The sequence below is a fragment of the Plasmodium yoelii genome (genome assembly GCF_900002385.2).
Source record: "Plasmodium yoelii strain 17X genome assembly, chromosome: 2".
NCBI classification, from domain to species: domain Eukaryota; phylum Apicomplexa; class Aconoidasida; order Haemosporida; family Plasmodiidae; genus Plasmodium; species Plasmodium yoelii.
Genome location: NC_036174.2, coordinates 444,512 through 464,038, shown reverse-complemented (window position 1 = coordinate 464,038; position 19,527 = coordinate 444,512). Strand labels below are relative to the sequence as shown.

The window sequence follows — 19,527 nt, the reverse complement described above, 5'->3', positions numbered from 1 at the left end:
TCCAAACAGAATTTTAATTATAGCGAACAGGTTTGTTTTATTTTAACGAAAGGTTTTGCTTTTATTTTAAAGGTGTATATTTTTTATAAATCGAAAAGCTTTAACTTGAATTATATATGTATTAAATTTATTTTTTTTAGTTTTGTATAATATATATTTTTTTCATATAAGCTTTATCACATTTTATTTGCATATATTTCCATAATTCTCTGTTATCTTTAAATTGTCAGATAAAAGCCAAATTAATAAAAAAAAAAAAACATGTACAAACAAGTACAAATATGTACAAACATGTACAAACAAGTACAAATATGTACAAACATGTACAAACAGGTACAAACATAATGTATCGCTAATTATATTTTGTTTTGAAATAATCTAATATCTGGTTGTATACATGCATGAAATAAAAACCGTTTATAATGTACATGCAAACATTGTCTTTTAATGTGATATATTCATTTTGTTCATTTTTTTGTTCATTTTTTGTTCATTTTTTGTTCATTTTTTCGTTCATTTTGTTTTATATATTTTTTTTTTCCTAACAATACATACCATTATAAAATAAAATTGCTATACCCAAACCCATCAATAAAAAATACAAATTTTCAAAAGGGTGTTATCTCATGTTTTGCACATTTTGAAATAGTATATAATTTTATATTTTTAATTCCATTTTAAAGACGAATTAAAATAAGTTTTAAATAAATTTATAATTTAAATAGGGTTATGCATCAATGGATGGTTGTATGTGAGAAAAAAAAAAAAATATATCCTTGAAAATTTAACAAGTACATAATACACCTTATTATACAATATATAATTTATTGATTTTTTTGAAATATAAAATTGTAAATTTTTATTTAAAATTAATTTTAGTTATATTTTATTTTTATTGGTCATGCTAATGTATTCTCTTCAAAATAGTTTTATACATATAATAAATTGTTATAGTGAGATGCCCTTTTTGTTTAATTTGGTTGATATATAATACACACATCTTTGAAAATAATTATTAAAAAAAAGAAAAATATAGTTACTAAAAAAAAAGACTAAACAAAATTAAGCAAGATAAACACGATAAAACAAAATGGGAGACGTTGACAATGTGTTAATAAGTATCAAAAAAATAGAATCAATAAAAAGCCAATTAAACCAGTTAAACAAAATTATACAAAATGAATTTGGGTCTTATTGTGGGCGAAAAAATAGAAGTATAAATCTTGAAATACATCATAATGAATTTGATAAAAGTATATTCAAACGTTTATATTCATCATGGAGAATGGAAGATCTTAATAATTTTAACGGGAAAAGTGTTATAAAAATAATGGAAAGAAATCCATATGTTATATTTTTTTTTTTTTTTATAATGATTTTTATTATTGTTTATTTAATTTCATTTATTTTGTATACTAAATGGTTTAAAAAATTATTAAAAAAATTTTCGAATTCACACAAAAATAATAAAGATAAAGAAGAAGATTGGGTAAAAAAAAATAAAGCTTATAGAAATTCTAATAGCACACATGGTACTATTAATAAGGATAATTATAATCAGGAACTTGATGAGCTTCATAATAGTGATGAAAATGAAGAAAATAGTAATGTTATAAATATTGTAAAAAAGAGAGCTTATAATTTAGTAATTAATTTGATAGTTTGTTCTTTTCTTATTTGTCTTATTTTTTTGGGAATTTGGACAATATTTATTTTTGCAGATACACAAAAAGGAATTAATATGAATATCTGTGGATTATCAAAAACAGTTGAACAGTTTCTTATTGATAAATGCCCCGACACAAAAAATGTAAATCCACAATGTTATTCTTTAGAGCATGTTATTAATGATGCTGTTTCAGTAATGAATCAGTATCAACTCACCAAAGAATTTGTTAAAAATAAAACGAATTTGAACAAGAATAAGGGCTTGCCTATTGTTTTAAGTAGGTTTATATCACTACCCGCGTTTCTCCTTTGCACCTAAACAAGTTGCGTCTGTTTTTGCATCTAAAATTTGCGGCTGCTCCTTCACATCTAAAAATGTTGCGTCTGCTTTTGCGTCTGCTTTTGCGTCTGCTTTTGCATCTGCCCCTTCACATCTATTTCTTTTTTCCCCGTATAGAGTACCAAACCGGATTCAACATGCTAGCAAAACTTAGAGACAACATAGATAAAAATGTTAAAAAATTAGAGAACGGATATCTTCACACATATCCAGTTTTAACAAAACTTAGATTTACTTTGGATGAAATTGTTTCGAAGGGAGAGAATCTATTAAATCAGGCTGAATCTATTATTGATTCTTCAAAAGAAGAAATTGGAAAAATATTCAATAATGTAGATAATGCTATAGCTAATACTGTACATAATAATGTTCCGTCTTTATCATCAAAAATAAGTGGATTAGGAATATATATAAAAAAACAAGACGAAAATTTAAAAATACGATATATATTAAATAAATTTACAGTTACAATGATAATTTTAAGTATAGTCATATTATTATTTTCATTACTTGTGTTAATAGGAATGTTATCTTATATGTATTTTTTAATAAGAGGCCATTCAATAAATGAAAAATTTTTTTCAAAATTACTTGGTTTTTTTAGTGGAACATTTGGATTTTTAGCAATTATAATTTTAATAATAGGTACGGCATTATTAAGTTTATCTGTTTTGGGTGGAACAAGTTGTATTATATCTGATCGAATATTAAAAAATGAATTTACTTTTGATTTTTTAAGCGAAAATAAAATTGGTTATTGTTTACAGAATCCAGATGAATCTATTATTAATAAAAATATTGTAAAAAAATATGCAAACACTCTTGACTCTTTAAATACAAATGATATATATAATAGTGTTGAAGGCTATAGTGGTTATTTTGATAAAATTAAGGATGAATATAAACAACATTCTAAAATTATAAATGAAAATATGTGGATAATTATTCCTACAGATAATAATAAATATGTAAAAAATGTTAAATCAGATATTATTAAAAAATCATTATTAGGAACATGTTTAACAAAAGAAAGTGCCCAATTTGAAGAGTATCATCTTATGGGAACAGATGCTTATATGAAATATATAAATAAATTTGGTTTGCTAAATAATTATGAGATGTGTTTTGAAGACCCATCATGTGAAAATAACGACAGAAAATACAATATCAATTATAACTCTAAAGTTACAGACCCAAAATATCTTGATGTTAAACGTAATAGAGTCATGCTTTATCAAGATAGCGATTTTGATAATGTACTTGAAGTGTTCATATTAAAATCAAAAATTAATAATGATAAAATTTTTAATATTAGCGATTTAGATGAAACAAAGAAGGAAAATATAACATGGAGAGAATATACACCAAAAAATGGAGCCGGAGAAAATAAAAAATCTATTGTTCAAACATATTTTGAGAAAGCTATTGAATATATGAAATTTGAAAATGTTTTAACTTTACTTAAAGAAGTTAATAATCATATAAATTCATTTAAAAATGTTATTATTGAAAAAGCTAATTCATTAGTAGATAATACAAATTGTAGTAGATTTATTAATGTACTAACTAATATAAGACATAATTATTGTGACAATGGAATTTTAAAATTAACTCGATTATCAGTCATACTTATTTCATGTGGATTTGTTTCCTTTTGTCTTTGGTACCTTTTCCTTTTTTTTTGGATATACCATCAAATGAAGATTATTTGAATTTATTTTTAACTCATATTAATTTTCATCGAAAAATAAAATTTACTTTTTCACCATAAAAAATATTGGAAATCTCCAATATTTTTTAAATAAAACCCGACAGATCTTGTCTTTTATATATTTCTATCATATAATGTTATATTTTTTTGCCCCAATTTGTAATAATAATCCGCGTATTATTAATTTGGCATATTGCTATATATATTTTTTCACGATTTTATTTTACTTTATTTTACTTTACTTTATTTTACTTTATTTATGTTTTATGCTTTATGCTTTATGTTTTTGTATTTACTGGCTTATCCAATTACACCAAAATTTCACAATACCGCCCACTATTCATATGTGAAGTGGTACCGATTTGTATTTTTATCCATTTATTCATTCATTTATTCATTTATTTATTCATTTTTGAATTTATTATTTTCCTTTTCCCTTTTTGGAAACTCTAATAAAACTTAAGCTATATATAAATACCATACTTAGTTTACCACCTTTAGCTTTAGTTAATTTTTTTCGTGTTTTTTCGTGGTTTTCCGTGCTTTTTCGTTTTTACGGAAATGCTATTTTTATAATTGCTCGTTTGAGCCTAAACCATCCATGTTTATAATAAAGGACCGATAAAAATAAAATAATGCAGTAATAGTCTGCAAGCATAGGAATGATGTCTGCAAAAAGTCAAAAGTGAAAACAATTCGATCTATGTGTTGTGTGTAAATGCATGAACTTTCTATAATTTTTTTTCATTTTAGCTAGCTACCCTTTTTTTTTATGAATTGTTCATATTTTTTTTCGCCATTTTGTAATAACTGTACCTTTAAGTTAATTAAATTATATTTTAAAATTGAAATATAAAGTTGTTGATTGTATTAAAACGGTGAAATACTTAAAAAAATAAAACAAGAAAAAAACTCAAGAAAGTAATGCACAAAAATTAAATATTGAAACAAAATATTATAAAGACAATAGCATGCAAGTACATGCACGTTCCTTATGCTATTTTTTTTTTTTTTTTTTTTTTTTTTTTCATATACGATTCCATTTAATAAAAACCAAATATTAAAAAGATAAAGCATATAGCTTCATATTCTTAAAGAGTAGTATATATATATATATATATACGTGGGTAATATGGGTTGAAAATCGTACTATTGAAATATACTAATTGTTTTTTGTATAAGACCTGAGCATATTTCAATCATCTTATATATTGGACTAACAAATATTATCCATAATACATTGGGTTTTTCAGTGTCATCTACAGAATTTAGTGAATTTTTAATTTTATTATCTACTGATTTAAGTTTTTTATTATGGCCTTTACTTTGTAGTAATAATAAGTAAGTTGCCTTTTCTTCATCCGTTAAAGATAATCCAATTTTAGTATATTTTCTTGAACATTGATTTAAATCAAGGATAAGTTTTGGAAATAATTGATTAAGTATACTATTTTTTAAAAATGGTGGAATACTTACATCATAAAGAATTGATGAGACATAATCTAAACCTGGGGTATACATATCATTATTTTTTGAATATAAACAAAAAAAATTTTCATAATTTCTAATTCTAGTATAACCTGAAACATCTTTAAAAGCATTTTTGATTGATCTATTAACTATTAAAAGCATATTTTTATCGGGGAAATATTTTTGATAATATTCATATGGACTATCATGACTTCTAAATGGCCATGGTAAACCATTTACTAAATAGAGATAACTATTATTATTTGACAGTTCTGTATCATTTAATGTATGTTTACTTGGATCTATTTGTTCATGTTTTTTTATTTTATTTTCAATCGTTTCTTTTGTTAAATTTAAATAATTTAAATAAGATATATGGGTATTCCATTCTTTAATTGCTGAAATATTTCGTAATGCATAATTCATACCATAAATAGATACATCTTTTAATTTTCCATGTCCTATTATTTCATAATTTGAATTATTTTTTTCATCTACTAAATTTTTATGTAAAGTACAATCTTCACTTTTATTAAAAGATTCATCATTATTATAAGTGAAAGTATTATTATGTACACTATCACATATGTTTAAATATTTAGATATTAATTCGTCAGTAATAAATGTACTAGTTTCATTTAAATTTGTTTTTTCTTCTATTAATATTTCACTTTTTGATTTTACACGAGATACTGGACTTTCTTTTTGTGCATTACCCTCAACATTTAATTCATTTTCTTCCATTTTAGCTTGTTGTACATACTTTAGATTTTCCTTTACATTTTCTACATCCATAAGTTCTGCTTCTAATATTCGATAATTAGTTACATTTTTAAAATAAATCAAATTTTTTGAAATATAGGATTCCCCATTTAGTGAATTTTTTAAATTACATGGCCCAACATTATTATCATATTTAGCCAAAACAAATAAGGATACTAAAAAAATATAATATTTATTTTGTTTGAAATTCATTTTTTTTTATTTTATAACTTTATATACATCTTTTGTTTTTTTTTCTCCTCGGTCTTACTCACCCTTTTTATTTTTTCTTATTTTTTTTTTAACTTGTAAATTAAAATTGTTTAAATTGTGTGTATATAATGTATATGCAATTATATATATTTTTTTTTTTATGTGTGGAAAAATAATGAACATTTAAAATGCATTTTAATCTATATAAAAAATTTTCGAATTTTATTACCAATCGACGTATAATTATTATATATAATCGGAATTGTACTATATATATGGAAAGTTATATTAATGCTGCACAAATATATGAATGAAATAAATCGAACATATATTGGGGTGGTTGCATATATATATTTTTAAAGGTTATATATTATTTGCTCATTTTTTTCACTTATTTTATTTATAGATGAAAGTACTTTTTATTTTTATTATTTTATATTATTAAATATTTTTTGAATTTAACGTTATTTATCGTCTGTTACTATATGAAAATAGATTAAATCTATAATAACTTTTAATATACATTTGCGCACAAATTTGAACAAATTAAAAAAAATTTAATTATAAAAATTGGTGACAATATTTACATTAATTTTATCATATTTTTTAATTATTAAAATTTTCGATATATACGATTAAAAAAAAAAGTAGATAAATCATAAAACTTCTTAATAATATATGTTTAACTATGTGTGTCCGTTTTTTTCTTTTTTTTCGATCAGCCGATTTAGCTACAAAAAATATATATATTTTTTTTTTTTCTATTATTATAGAAAATAAAGTTTAATTATTACATGCACATATATATGAGAATTAATATTATACAACTATATACTATCCACAGAAATTATGAAAAAAAAAAGAGGACCCATAAATAGTTTATAGCAACTGCATTAAGCACTAAATAAAACAAACAATTAACAACAAAACCGTAGTAAAAAAAAATGCACATAAAATAAATAGAATAGAAAAAAAAAGAAATAAACGATTTAATTTACGAAATGAAAATCGAAAAAATGCTAAGTTTTTTTGTAAATTATGGCAACAAAAATTAAAAAAAATTATTTAAAAGTACAGGGACAAAATATAAATATTATTATAATACTAATAAATCAAATAATTCAAAAAAAATGTACTATTAAATTTTTAAATTGGTTAAACATAGAAAGGGGTTATTATTACCACTACTATTGCCATTATTACCACTACTATTGCCATTATTACCACTACTATTGCATTATTACCACTACTATTGCTATTATTACTATTGTTATTATATTGTTATTATTACTATTGTTATTATTTTTTTTTTTTTTTTTTTTTTTTTCATTTACTTTTTAGTATGAACAAATTGTTTTAAAAACAAACTTAATTTTTAGACATATTAGTTTTGGTTATGGCACCAATTGACCATTGAATATCTACTAATTTGGCATGCACAATATTATTGATTAAATTTCTAGATTATATCTATAAATAGCATAATAAAAATGTGTATACTTTTGTATGTATAACTACGATTTTTATTTCCATGCATAATTTATAATAGTGCATAAGGAGAAAAATTCAAAGTAGCAACTAAAAAATGTATATTTTAACATAACATTTTATAATAAAGGAATAACATTTTTTTTATATACTTTTGTGTGTCTTTCTCTTTCATATACTAATTTTCGATCTTTAAAATTAAAAGGATTCATTTTATTCCCATGAACATCGAAATATAAAACATTGATCATTTTTACAGTGTATACAATACAATACAATACAATACAATACAATACAATACCTTTTTTTATTTTTTATTTTTTATTTTTTATTTTTTTTTATTTTTATTTTTTTTTATTTTTATTTTTTTTATTTTATTTTTTTTTTTTCAAGTTGTATAAAAACGAATATGACTATTATACTGTATAAAATTAAACCTGTTTCAATTTTCTAAAAAAAAATATACAATTTTGTAATCTTTTAAAAAAACATATGTACCTATAAAATAAAACACTTATAAATGTAATTTCCATTTCTTATTGTCTTGTAAAAAATGCCTTTTCTCATAACAAATGAATATATATTTCCAAAGGTTTATGCATAAAAATATATAAAAATAATAGACCAAATAATGTCTAATTTATATTAAGCTTATATCAGCTCGATTTATAACTTATTATTTTTTTTTTCAACTTTAAATAGTTTCCCGTAACGGGTATTTATTTATACTTGAATTGGCATTCTCTAATTGTATGTAACACTTGTGCTATCATACATGTGCTATCATAAATGTGCATAGATATAACAAATGGGCGTAGATATAACAAATGGGCATAGATATAGCAAATGTGTGTGTGCAACGCCCTTTTCTTCGCTCATTTTATTTCAGTGGCTAGTTATGTGTATCATATAAAATGAGCGAAGAAAAGGGGCTACATTATTTTGTCATAAGCTGTTCGCTATTTGATATACATATGTTTTGGAGTAAGGAATTGTCTTATATGTAAATAAAATTGAAAAGAATGTAAAGTTATAGATATGATATAAAAAATTGTATAATAATATAAATAATAATTTGTGATAAAAAATGAGAAATGTATTAGATGGCCCCAATAAGAAATATATCATCACAAATACATTAATTTTTATGTGATAAAATTAAAAAAATAAAAAATGTAATGTTTGAATAAATTATCCAAATATACCTATTTAGAAAATAAATTAAAAACTTATATTTTTTGATAAAAGCTAACATATTTTTTCAGGGTTTAGGGTAAAAAAAAAGAAAAAAAAAAAAAAAAAAAAAACAAACAACGGAGATTATCAAATATAGTACCATAATTTTGCTTATACAGAATAAGTAATAAAAAAATAAAATTAAATAAAATTAATAAAATTTAAAACAACTTAATAATAATTATACAATAATAAGAATAAAAAAAAATGTAATTATAAATAGTTGGAACAATAATTATGATAAAGAAAAAAAAAAAAACAGTACTTATACTACCGAGAAAGGTATACGAGAAAAATATTTAGTAAAAAATAAAATTAATAAAAAAAAAATGTATATAATATAATATATTATATATGTAATACTTTTATATTGCATTTTTATTACAAGGTAAAATTAAAAATAAAAAACAATAATTTAAAAAAAATAATTTAGATTTCTTTTGACAATATATCAACGATTTCTATAAATTATAAGAGGGAATAATATAACCATAATTTATGAAATTTCTTTAAAAAAATAAAGAAAAAAATAAAGAAAAAAATAAAGAAAAAAATATAAATTGCATACCTTTATATTTATTAGTTATATATGCCATCAGGAAATGAAAATGATGGCATTTTCTAAATCTAAAATTTGTACTGATACATAATTATTAAATATTTTTTCTATACATTCCGATTTTAGGTGACAAAAAAAAATATACATATACATACATACATACATATACATACATATATATACATACATATACATACATATATATACATACATATACATACATATAATATCTTATATGAAAAAGGCATATTTGAATATTTCATAATGTGGAGATAAAATGAAATCACACAATATTATCTTCACAAAGATATCCGAAAATTATTAAAGGAGGAAAACTAGAATAATAAAAGAGAAAAATTAATTAATATATTAGTCATATAAAAAATGGAAAAAAAAAAAAAGAAACCCAAAGAACGGGGAATAACCGAATCAGATAATAATATAAATAATTGTGAAAAAGAAAAAGGGAGTATACAACATGGTGAATTATATAATATCGAACAATATCTGTCTGATAATTTAGAACCTAACAATATAATTGAAAATGCTGAAAATGTTGAAAATGCTGAAAATGCTGAAAATGCTGAAAATGTTGAAAATGTTGAAAATGTTGAAAACGTTGAAAATGTTGATAGCGATTATCAAAAAGATATTACCATAAAAAAAAAAAAATATAATGAAAAAAGAGGAAAAAAATTAATTAACTCTTTTGAAGATAATACACTTGAATTCTTACCACAAAATGTGGATGATAATTCAAATAATTTTCACAAAACTGAAGTTAATAAAATAGAAAAAAACAATTTAAATAGTCCCGAAGCAATAAAAATGAATAAAAAAAACAAAGATATTAACCATCTTTCCGATTCCAAAGACAATGATTGTAAGGGTCAAGATAATAATAATGATGATGTGAAACATACCGAAAATAATTTTGAAAAAAATGAAAATAATAAGGATATATTAGCTATAGAGGAAAATATTAATCATGATTCGAATAAAAGTGAAGAAATTTATGAATCTGGAAATCATGGAAAAAAAAGGTCTGTTAAAGATAATGTATATGAAGATTTTATAAGGGAATATAAAAACTTGCAATCTTTATTTGCATACAACAAAAATATCATAAAAGAAAATTTCATTTCAATTCCGACCATTTCTGATGAAGACAAAACTGGGGGCGATGTAAAAACGGTCGAACAAGCAGGCAAACAAACAGACGAAGATGCAGGCAAACAAACAGACGAAGATGCAGGCAAACAAACAGAAGAAGATGCAGACGAAACGGACGAAAAAAATAACGATTCAGATTTCTCCGATCAGGTAAATTACCCAACTAATAATAATCTTAAAGAAGATGAAAATAAAAGATGTTTGAGTGAAAAAGATGATGAAATAGAAAAAAAAAATAGCGATAATAATTTTGGAGAGGATGAAGAATTGAAAGAAGAAAATAAAAATAAAGAAACAAGTGATGTTAGTGTACCAGAAAATGAAGAAAATATAATATTAGAAAAGGAAAAAGATTCTGATACTATTTCTGAAAAAAAAGAAAATATTTATATACAAAAAAAAAATACAAACAAATTAAAAAAAGGACACGAACAAAATTCAAGTAGTAATATTAGTGTAGCTAGTATAATTAACGACAATTTTGATGATTATAATATTATCTCAAAAATAGATAAAACTAAAACTTCCAGCGATTTAACAAAACAAAATGATGCCTCGAAAAATGATCGACCAAGTATAGAAATTAACAAAAGCAAAAGCGAAGCAGATAATATAAAAATAAAAAAGGCAGAAAAAAAGGCAGAAAAAAGGCCAGAAAAAAAGGCAGAAAAAAAAGACGAAAAAAAAGACGAAAAAAAAGTAGAAAACAAAATGGAAGACCACAATTTTAATATAAACATTTTAGACGAAAGTGTCAAAGATAATTCCAAAACAGATTTGTTTTTAAACATTTTAGACGAAAGTGTCAAAGATAATTCCAAAACAGATTTATTTTTAAACAATTCATCCGATTTCTCTAAACATGATAATAATGATAATAGTGATAGTAGCGATAGTAGCGATAGTAGTGATAGTAGCGATAGTGGCGATAGTGGCGATAACAAAGCAAAAGGGGGTAAAAATGTAGAAGTAAATTCCAAAATAAAAAAACCAAGTGAGCATCGAGATATCTATGATGATAATAGCCAAGCTGATGAAACGAATCAAAGAGATATTAATTTGAATGATAATGAAAATTACAATAAATTAAATAAAAATATGAATGAACAAAATCGAAAAGGGGATATAAAAAAAAAAAAAAAAGTGGAAAAAAAAAAAAAAAATAGTAATAAAAATAGCTTCAATTTAAATGATGATAATGATGATAATGATGGTGATAATATTAGTCTGTCTTATTTTACCGAAGAAGATAAAAAAGATGATTATGATTCAAATCATGAAATAGAAAAAAGCTTTAATGAATATGTTAATAAGAGTAAGCAAAATATACGAGATAATAAAGAAACAAATAAATATAAAAATATAGATCCTACAATAATAAAAAAAATCAAAAATATAACCAAAGATACAGATCTTAATAGAAATAACCAAGTATCTAAATTAAATTCAACAATAAAAGAAATAAAACAAGTTAGAAATCATAAAGAGATGACGAAAAAAAAAGCATTAAGCCAAAATTCAAGCTTTATTAAAAAAAAAAAAAACATTAAACATAGTACTAAAAAAAACAAAAAAGAAGATGATACAAATGATAGTGAAATAAAAGAATGGGGATCAAAATTTGTTGAGGAAATGGAAGAAAAAGACGAAGAGGAGGAAGAAGAGGAAGAGGAAGAAGAGGGCGAAGAAGATAATGAATTATATTGGGCAACTATAAATGAAAAAAAGAAAAGAAAAGAAAAGAACTGTTCAAAAAAAAGAAAATCAAAAATAATGAATGAAAGTTTTAATAACTCAATTTCTTCAGTAGAAGATATTCAAAGTGAACAAGAAGAAGATGAAAATGATAAAGCTATACAACTTAGCTTTTTTAATTTTTTCGATAAAAAAAAAAATAATGGAAACATAGTAAATATACGAAAAGGAGAAATTGAAAGAGAAGAATTAAATTATAAAAAAAAAAAAAAAAAAAAAAAAGAACATAGTCGAAAATCAAATGATATATTAAAAGAAAATTTAAAATTTGAAAATAATATAAATAATTTTTTTACCTCTTTTTGGGATAATAAAAAGAATAAAGAAAATTTATATAATTTTAACAATGAAAATAATACTAAAGATATATATTCCATTAATAAAATTGAAAAAAAAATGAGCAAACAATATGTTCATATTTCAAAAGAAGATAATTTAAATGACCAAATAGATGTTATAAGAACAAATTATTCTCAAAATAACATTTTACGAAATCGAGACAAATATATAGATGAAAAAAGAGGAAGACATAATGGAAAAGATAAAGATAAATTTAGAGAAAAAGATAGAATGAAATATCGAGATAAAATTAGTTATACAAATTACATAGATAATAAACATAAATATAAAAAAAATTATTTAGAAAATCATGATCAAGTATACAACAATTACCCAATAGAAGAATATGATGATGATGATGATAATAACAATTATAGTAGTGAAGATGAAAAAAGAGAAAAGGGGTTTAAAAAAATATATAATAAAAATGAAAAAAAATATTTAGATGGAATTATTTTAAATAAAAATTATGATGAACCAATTAATAATGTTTTAAAAAAAAAAAATCATAAAAATGAAGAAAAAGAAAATAATAATTTTTTTCAAAAAAATAATGATAATAATTCAACTGTAAATAATAATAGTGGTTATGCTACAAAAGGTCTTGGATTTTTTTCGAGTAATTTTTTTCATTTAAAAAGATTATTAGAAAAAAAAAATGTTGAAACAAATGATTCATTAAAAAGAGAAAATGAATTAGATAAATTTTACGAAAAAAATGAAAAAAAAAAATCAAGTTCATTTGACATTTTTCAAAAGCTTATAAATAATAAGACACATGATATGAAATGTGAAAAAATGTCTAATTCTTATAAAAGAGAAAGTAATGATTATTCAGATATGTATTACACTTCAAGAGAAAAAGAAAATTTAAAAAAATATATATATCCTAATGATACACCACAAATAAGTGATGCCTATAATGATTATATAGAACACTTTGGCATTGATAAATATGAAAAATTTCAAACATATAAAGGAAATAAAAGTGATAAAGACCGAACATATTACAAAGATAGATGTGAATCTCACGAAAATGGAAAAAATGGAAAAAATGAAAAAAATGAAAAAAACGAAAAAAACGAAAAAAGCGAAAAAAATAGTAAAAATAGTAAAAATAAAAAACGTGCTGAATGCAAATCCAAAAAAATAAATAAAGAGTTGTTAAACGATCGAATCCAAAATATTGAATATGATGATAAATCATTAAAATTTCAAAAAAAATATATTTCAAATTTAACTAGAACATATTCAAATGAAATGTTGCTAAATAACTTTTCTGTCGATAAATTAGATCACCAGTTTAATAATGGGGATGAAAATTACGAAAATTGCGAAAATTACGAAAATTACGAAAATTACGAAAATTACGAAAATAACGAAAATAACGAAAATAGTGAAAGCTTTTTATATTCTGTAGACAATTTTAAAATTGTTAAAAATATATTATTATCTTTAGAATTAACAAATGATAATAAAATTAGTAAAATACGAAAAATATTATTTTATTCTCCTAGTGAAGAAAAAAAAAAAATCATGGATGAAATTTTGAATACACTTTATATGTATCCACAATTATATGTATCTTGTATCATTTCTTTATTCTATTTATTTATATTAGATAATGATTTATTTGAAAGAAATTTTTCTTCTAAAGATCTTGTATATTTATTCAACCCTAAAATCGATTTTCGCTATGCTGAATGGTTTCTAAAAACATATCTCTTTTATAAATTTAAGTTTTCAAATTATTCAAATTCAGATGATGAACATAATAGTTATATTTGTGAAAATAGCTCAGTTGGCAAAGAAAATGTGGCAAACACTGAAAAAGGCAGAATTGAAAAGGACAGAATTGAAAAGGGGAGAATTGAAAGAGGGGAAGAGGCCAACAGTTTGGTTAGCGAAAAAGATGATATAGAAGAAAATGAAAAAAAACAAAAAATAAAAAATACCATATATGATAAATTTTTTGAATCATATAGTTCTAGTGGAGATTCAATGGATAACTATATATATTATAAAAATGGTAAAAATGGTAAAAATTGTAATGATAAAAATTATGAACCGAATAAAGAGTTGGAAAAAAAAATAGACAAAACTTGGAATAAAATTGAAATAAATGAATATGTAGGATACAACGAATGTAAAATGTTATTAAAAATTTGTTTATCTAATGAAAAAGTTCAAAATATAAAACTATTATCAGAAAGTAAAATAAGAAGCTTAGTTATTTCTATATGGTTAAATATCCGTTGTTCTAGACCCAAAAAATATTTTTTTAAATTAATATATAATTGGATAAATAATAAAAATGATAATTTTAATAAAAAAAAAAATTTATTTAATTTACTAAAAGAAGAAAAAAAATATAATAAAAATATAACAAAAGTTTGTTTTAGTTATTTTTTACAATTTTTAATAAAATATAAAGAAAACTGTTCAAATGATATTATATATACATTATATTTAATAGACGAAAATGAATTAAAATTACATTCTAAAAAATTTATTGAAAAAAATAAAATTAATATTAATAAATTTATATCTATTTGGAATATAATGTGTATATTATTTTGGGATACAAAAAAAATACATAATTTTACTTTTTTCAAAAAAAATAACAATAATTATTATTATGATTTTATGCTTATCTTTTTAAAAAATTTCTATGAATATATATTTCCAGCTAATGCTCAAATCTTTCAAAATGCTTATCTAAAAAAAACTATTAATTTTAATTCTATCTCTACTACAAATTTGATAAATCAACCTCATAATAAACCCTCCTCAAAAATTTCTTCAAAACTGTCATCAAAAATGTCATCAAAAATGTCCTCAAAACTGTCATCAAAACTGTCATCAAAACTGTCATCAAAAATGTCATCAAAACTGTCATCATCTTATCCTGAGCCTCAAAATTACAATGACGAATCAGACAATTTCGATCTCTTTGATGTTGAAAATATTATAAAATATTTCGATTTTAACGATGTTTCCAATATTGATATTAATACAAAAAATTTCACCTCTTCTCAATCTCGTGATAATAATCCGGATTCTCTAGGAACTAACCACTCCGAGACAATCGAATCAGGTATATTTATTGCTTCATTTCGCCAAATTGTTCCCACATTGTAATTTTGCACTCTCTTCGTTTGCACTTTTTCGTCATTTTGTCATTTTGTCATTTCGTCATTTTGTCATTTTGTCATTTCGTCATTTTGTCATTTCGCCATTTTGTCATTTTTTCCCCATTTTTCCCCATTTTTCCCCATTTTTTCCCCATTCTGACGCAGAAACCCGAGAAGATGCTGAGCAGCCCGGGCAAGCCAAGGAAAATACAGAAAACGCAAACGGAATAAAAAATATGCTTAAATTCATAATCCAAAAAATAAAAAAAGAAAAAAATATAATATCTTGTGTAGATATAAATGAAATAATAATGTTGGTATTTTTAGGTATATGTATAAAAATTGTTATTTGTAGAATATCAAATTTATTAAATTCAAAAACTTGTTTAGAACAATTTTATTATTTTATAAATCATAAGATATTAGGTTTAAGAAAATTTAAATATTCTCATATAGTTTTAATATATTTTATTCCATTTTTTAAAAAATATTATTTTTTATGGAAATTTATTGAACATGAAATCGATCCAGAAATAATAAAATTAATAAATGCGATTATAAATAATTTGGAAAATTTACAAATTAATAAAAATATAAATAATATTGAAAATAATTCAAAATTACATCCATATATTCGTAGTAATACATCATTACCTGAAATTGATCATTTATCTTTTCCTTTAAAAAATAATAAATTAAATAATCGTTTTACTAATCTCAATATTCAGTCTAATCCACATTATTATAAAACAAATTTTTCTCATACACCATCAATTGAAAGTAACAATAATAATAACAACAATCTTAAACAAAATAATATCTCATTTAGTTCGGATATGTTAATATCTGATCCCTTTAATGTAAAAAATAAAAAAAATAAAAAAATAAAAAAAAAAAATTCAGAAAATTCAAAAAATTCAGAAAACTCAGAAAATTCAAAAAATTCAGAAAATTCAGAAAAAATTGGGGATACACATAGTAATGTAACTCATGGCTATTCTAATGGTTATTTCGAATTGGGTTGCCAAAATAAAAATGTCCACAAAAATGTCCACAAAAATGTAAATAATAATATTAACTATTTGCAATCAAACTCGCTATTTAAATTAAATGAAAATTGTGATCAGGGCATCACTTATGATGATATGTTTAGAAATGAGGATGAAAATGATGAAGATGAGAATGAAAATGATGAGAATGAGAATGATGAAAATGATGGCAATTATTTTGATAAAAATAAAAATAAAACCCGCAACGTTAAGGAATATATTACAAACTTGCATTTTAACAATTTGCCAGATTATTTAACTTGTTTGAAAAGTGGGAATGACAATAAAAAAAAAAAAAAAAAAAAAATAAAAGATCAATATCAAAGTCAAAGTCAAAGTCAAAGTCAAGGCCAAAGTAAAAATTCCAAGGAACAGGAAAATGAAGAGGGAGAAAATAAAAACACTTCAAAGTTAATTGGCCAAAATGAAGATATCCCATTTTATTATATTTCAGATAATGAAAATTCAGGAAATAAAATTTCAAAAACGGGAAATCCTGCTCGAAAATATTTACTTAACAATTTTGAAGAAAATAAATATAAGCAAAACAATAAATTAAATATCCATAAAAATAATGGAATTAGCAAATTTCCTACCATCTCATATGAAGATGTTGAAAATTCAAATAACATGATCGATACAAAAACACAAAATAATTATCTAGATTTAGAAATGAATAGAAGAAAAAAGGAAAGCTTTTCATCATCAAAAAGGTTAACTAATATTGAAAGTGTTAAAGGTTTTAACAGTGACAATGGTGGCGATAATAATGACGATGATAATGATGAGAATGATGGCGAAGCAATTAATAGTCGCAAACGTGGCCAAGCAAGTGAGCATATTGGTAACTATATCAGAAATCATAATAACATAAAATCAAAAGAGTGTGAACAATTTTTAAGAGAACAAAATAAAAAAAAAGAACTCGAAATATCACAAAAAAAAGGAATATACATTGTAAATTCTACAACAAATAATAATTACGAAGAAATAAATATAATTAATAATAATACAGAAAAAAAAAAACAAATTAATTCTGATCTATTAGTACAAAAACGACCCAAATATTTAATGTTACCAATTAACATGATAGAATTAAAAAAAATGCAAAAAGGAAAACTAAGGCATCCCCCTGTTGGTCTAATGAATTTAGGAAATACATGTTATTTGAATAGTTTATTACAGGCATTATATAGTACTGTTTCATTTGTTGTTAACTTATATATTTTTAACATTGATGATAACGAAAAAATAATGTATTCAAATCACCAAAATGTATCTAATAAAATGTCTATCAAAAATAAATTATTTTTTAGTTCAAATATAAATGATAGTCACAAAAATTTGCTTTCAAAACGATTTTTATATGAATTAAAAATATTATTTAAATTAATGTCTAAAACAAATAAAAAATATATATCTCCTGATAATATTTTAAATATACTTCCTCAAGAGCTTAACAATAAAAATCAACAAGATGTCACTGAATTATTTAGATATACATTTGAGCAATTAGGTGGGTCGGAAAAAAAGTTTCTAAGATTGATATTTTCAGGAGTTGTTATACAAAAAGTTCAATGTCAAAAATGTTTTTTTATTTCAAAAAAAGAAGAAATTATTCATGATTTATCGTTTCATGTTCCTGCAAAATCAACCAAAAAAGAATCTATTCAAAAATTTTTTGATACATATATTCAAAAGGAAAAAATTTATGGAAATAATAAATATAAGTGCTCAAAATGCAATAAAAGACGGAATGCTCTTAAATGGAATGAAATTATATCCCCCCCTTGTCATCTCATATTAATTCTTAACAGGTATTTAAAAATTATTTTATTTTTTTCAAAATATGGATATGTTCAAATTTTTCCACATTTTTTTTCACTTTTTTTTCCATTTTTTTTCATTTTTTTCCCACATTTTCCACATTTTTTTCCGCATTTCCACCCCTCAGATACAACTGGTCATTTAGCTCAAATGAGAAAAAAAAAATAAAGACCCATGTTAAGATTAACAAAAAAATAGTTGTAAATAACTTCGATTATAGATTATATGGAGGAATAATTCACAGTGGTGTGTCAGCATCATCCGGTCATTATTATTTTATTGGAAAGAAATCAGAAAAATGTGATAATTTTAAAAATGAATGGTATCAAATGGATGATTCGGTTATTACTAAAGTTAGTTCTAAATCAATAAATCGAATTTCTAAAGATTTATCAAATGACCATACTCCTTATGTTTTATTTTATCGTTGTAAACAAGCTCCCGTTTCCCCAAGTTTATATTTTTAATTAACTTTGCCAAGGTTGCAGCTAGCTTTGCCGAGGTAGCAGTTAGCTTTGCTAAAGTTTTAACTAATTTTATATCCAGTATATTCCTAAACCCAAACCCTTTTTAAGTTCTATTTTTTGTTTAGTTTTCCCGTTTATATATGTATAATATATAGTGTGTGTGTTTTTTTTTTTTTTTTTTTTGTCGCCTAATTAATTAAATGAATACATACAACACCCTTTCTATAAAAAGTAATATTTTTAGTAGTTTTCATTTCTTTGTTATTTATATTATTTTATATTATTTACATTTGATAACTTATTTTAATTCATTTTTATTTATATTTAACTTAAATT

The 19,527-nt window shown here is 22.5% G+C and overlaps 3 protein-coding genes across 3 annotated transcripts; 2 read left to right on the top strand and 1 right to left on the bottom strand.

Annotated features, from left to right (window-relative positions):
* Positions 1 to 1,090: 1,090 nt before the first annotated feature.
* PY17X_0210400 (conserved Plasmodium protein, unknown function) lies at positions 1,091 to 3,720 on the top strand (the record flags this gene model as incomplete). The annotated part of the gene is made up of 2 exons (XM_022957963.1): positions 1,091 to 1,946; positions 2,126 to 3,720. 2 exons carry the CDS (start codon positions 1,091 to 1,093, stop codon positions 3,718 to 3,720), a joined length of 2,451 nt encoding a protein of 816 aa, XP_022811368.1.
* Positions 3,721 to 4,868: 1,148 nt separating this feature from the next.
* PY17X_0210300 (StAR-related lipid transfer protein, putative) lies at positions 4,869 to 6,164 on the bottom strand (the record flags this gene model as incomplete). The annotated part of the gene is made up of 1 exon (XM_721842.2): positions 4,869 to 6,164. The coding sequence occupies one exon, from the start codon at positions 6,162 to 6,164 to the stop codon at positions 4,869 to 4,871; it is 1,296 nt and encodes a 431-aa protein (XP_726935.2).
* Positions 6,165 to 9,831: 3,667 nt separating this feature from the next.
* Positions 9,832 to 19,191, top strand: PY17X_0210200 (ubiquitin carboxyl-terminal hydrolase 1, putative; the record flags this gene model as incomplete). The annotated part of the gene is made up of 3 exons (XM_022957962.2): positions 9,832 to 15,811; positions 16,014 to 18,714; positions 18,852 to 19,191. 3 exons carry the CDS (start codon positions 9,832 to 9,834, stop codon positions 19,189 to 19,191), a joined length of 9,021 nt encoding a protein of 3,006 aa, XP_022811367.2.
* Positions 19,192 to 19,527: the final 336 nt, after the last annotated feature.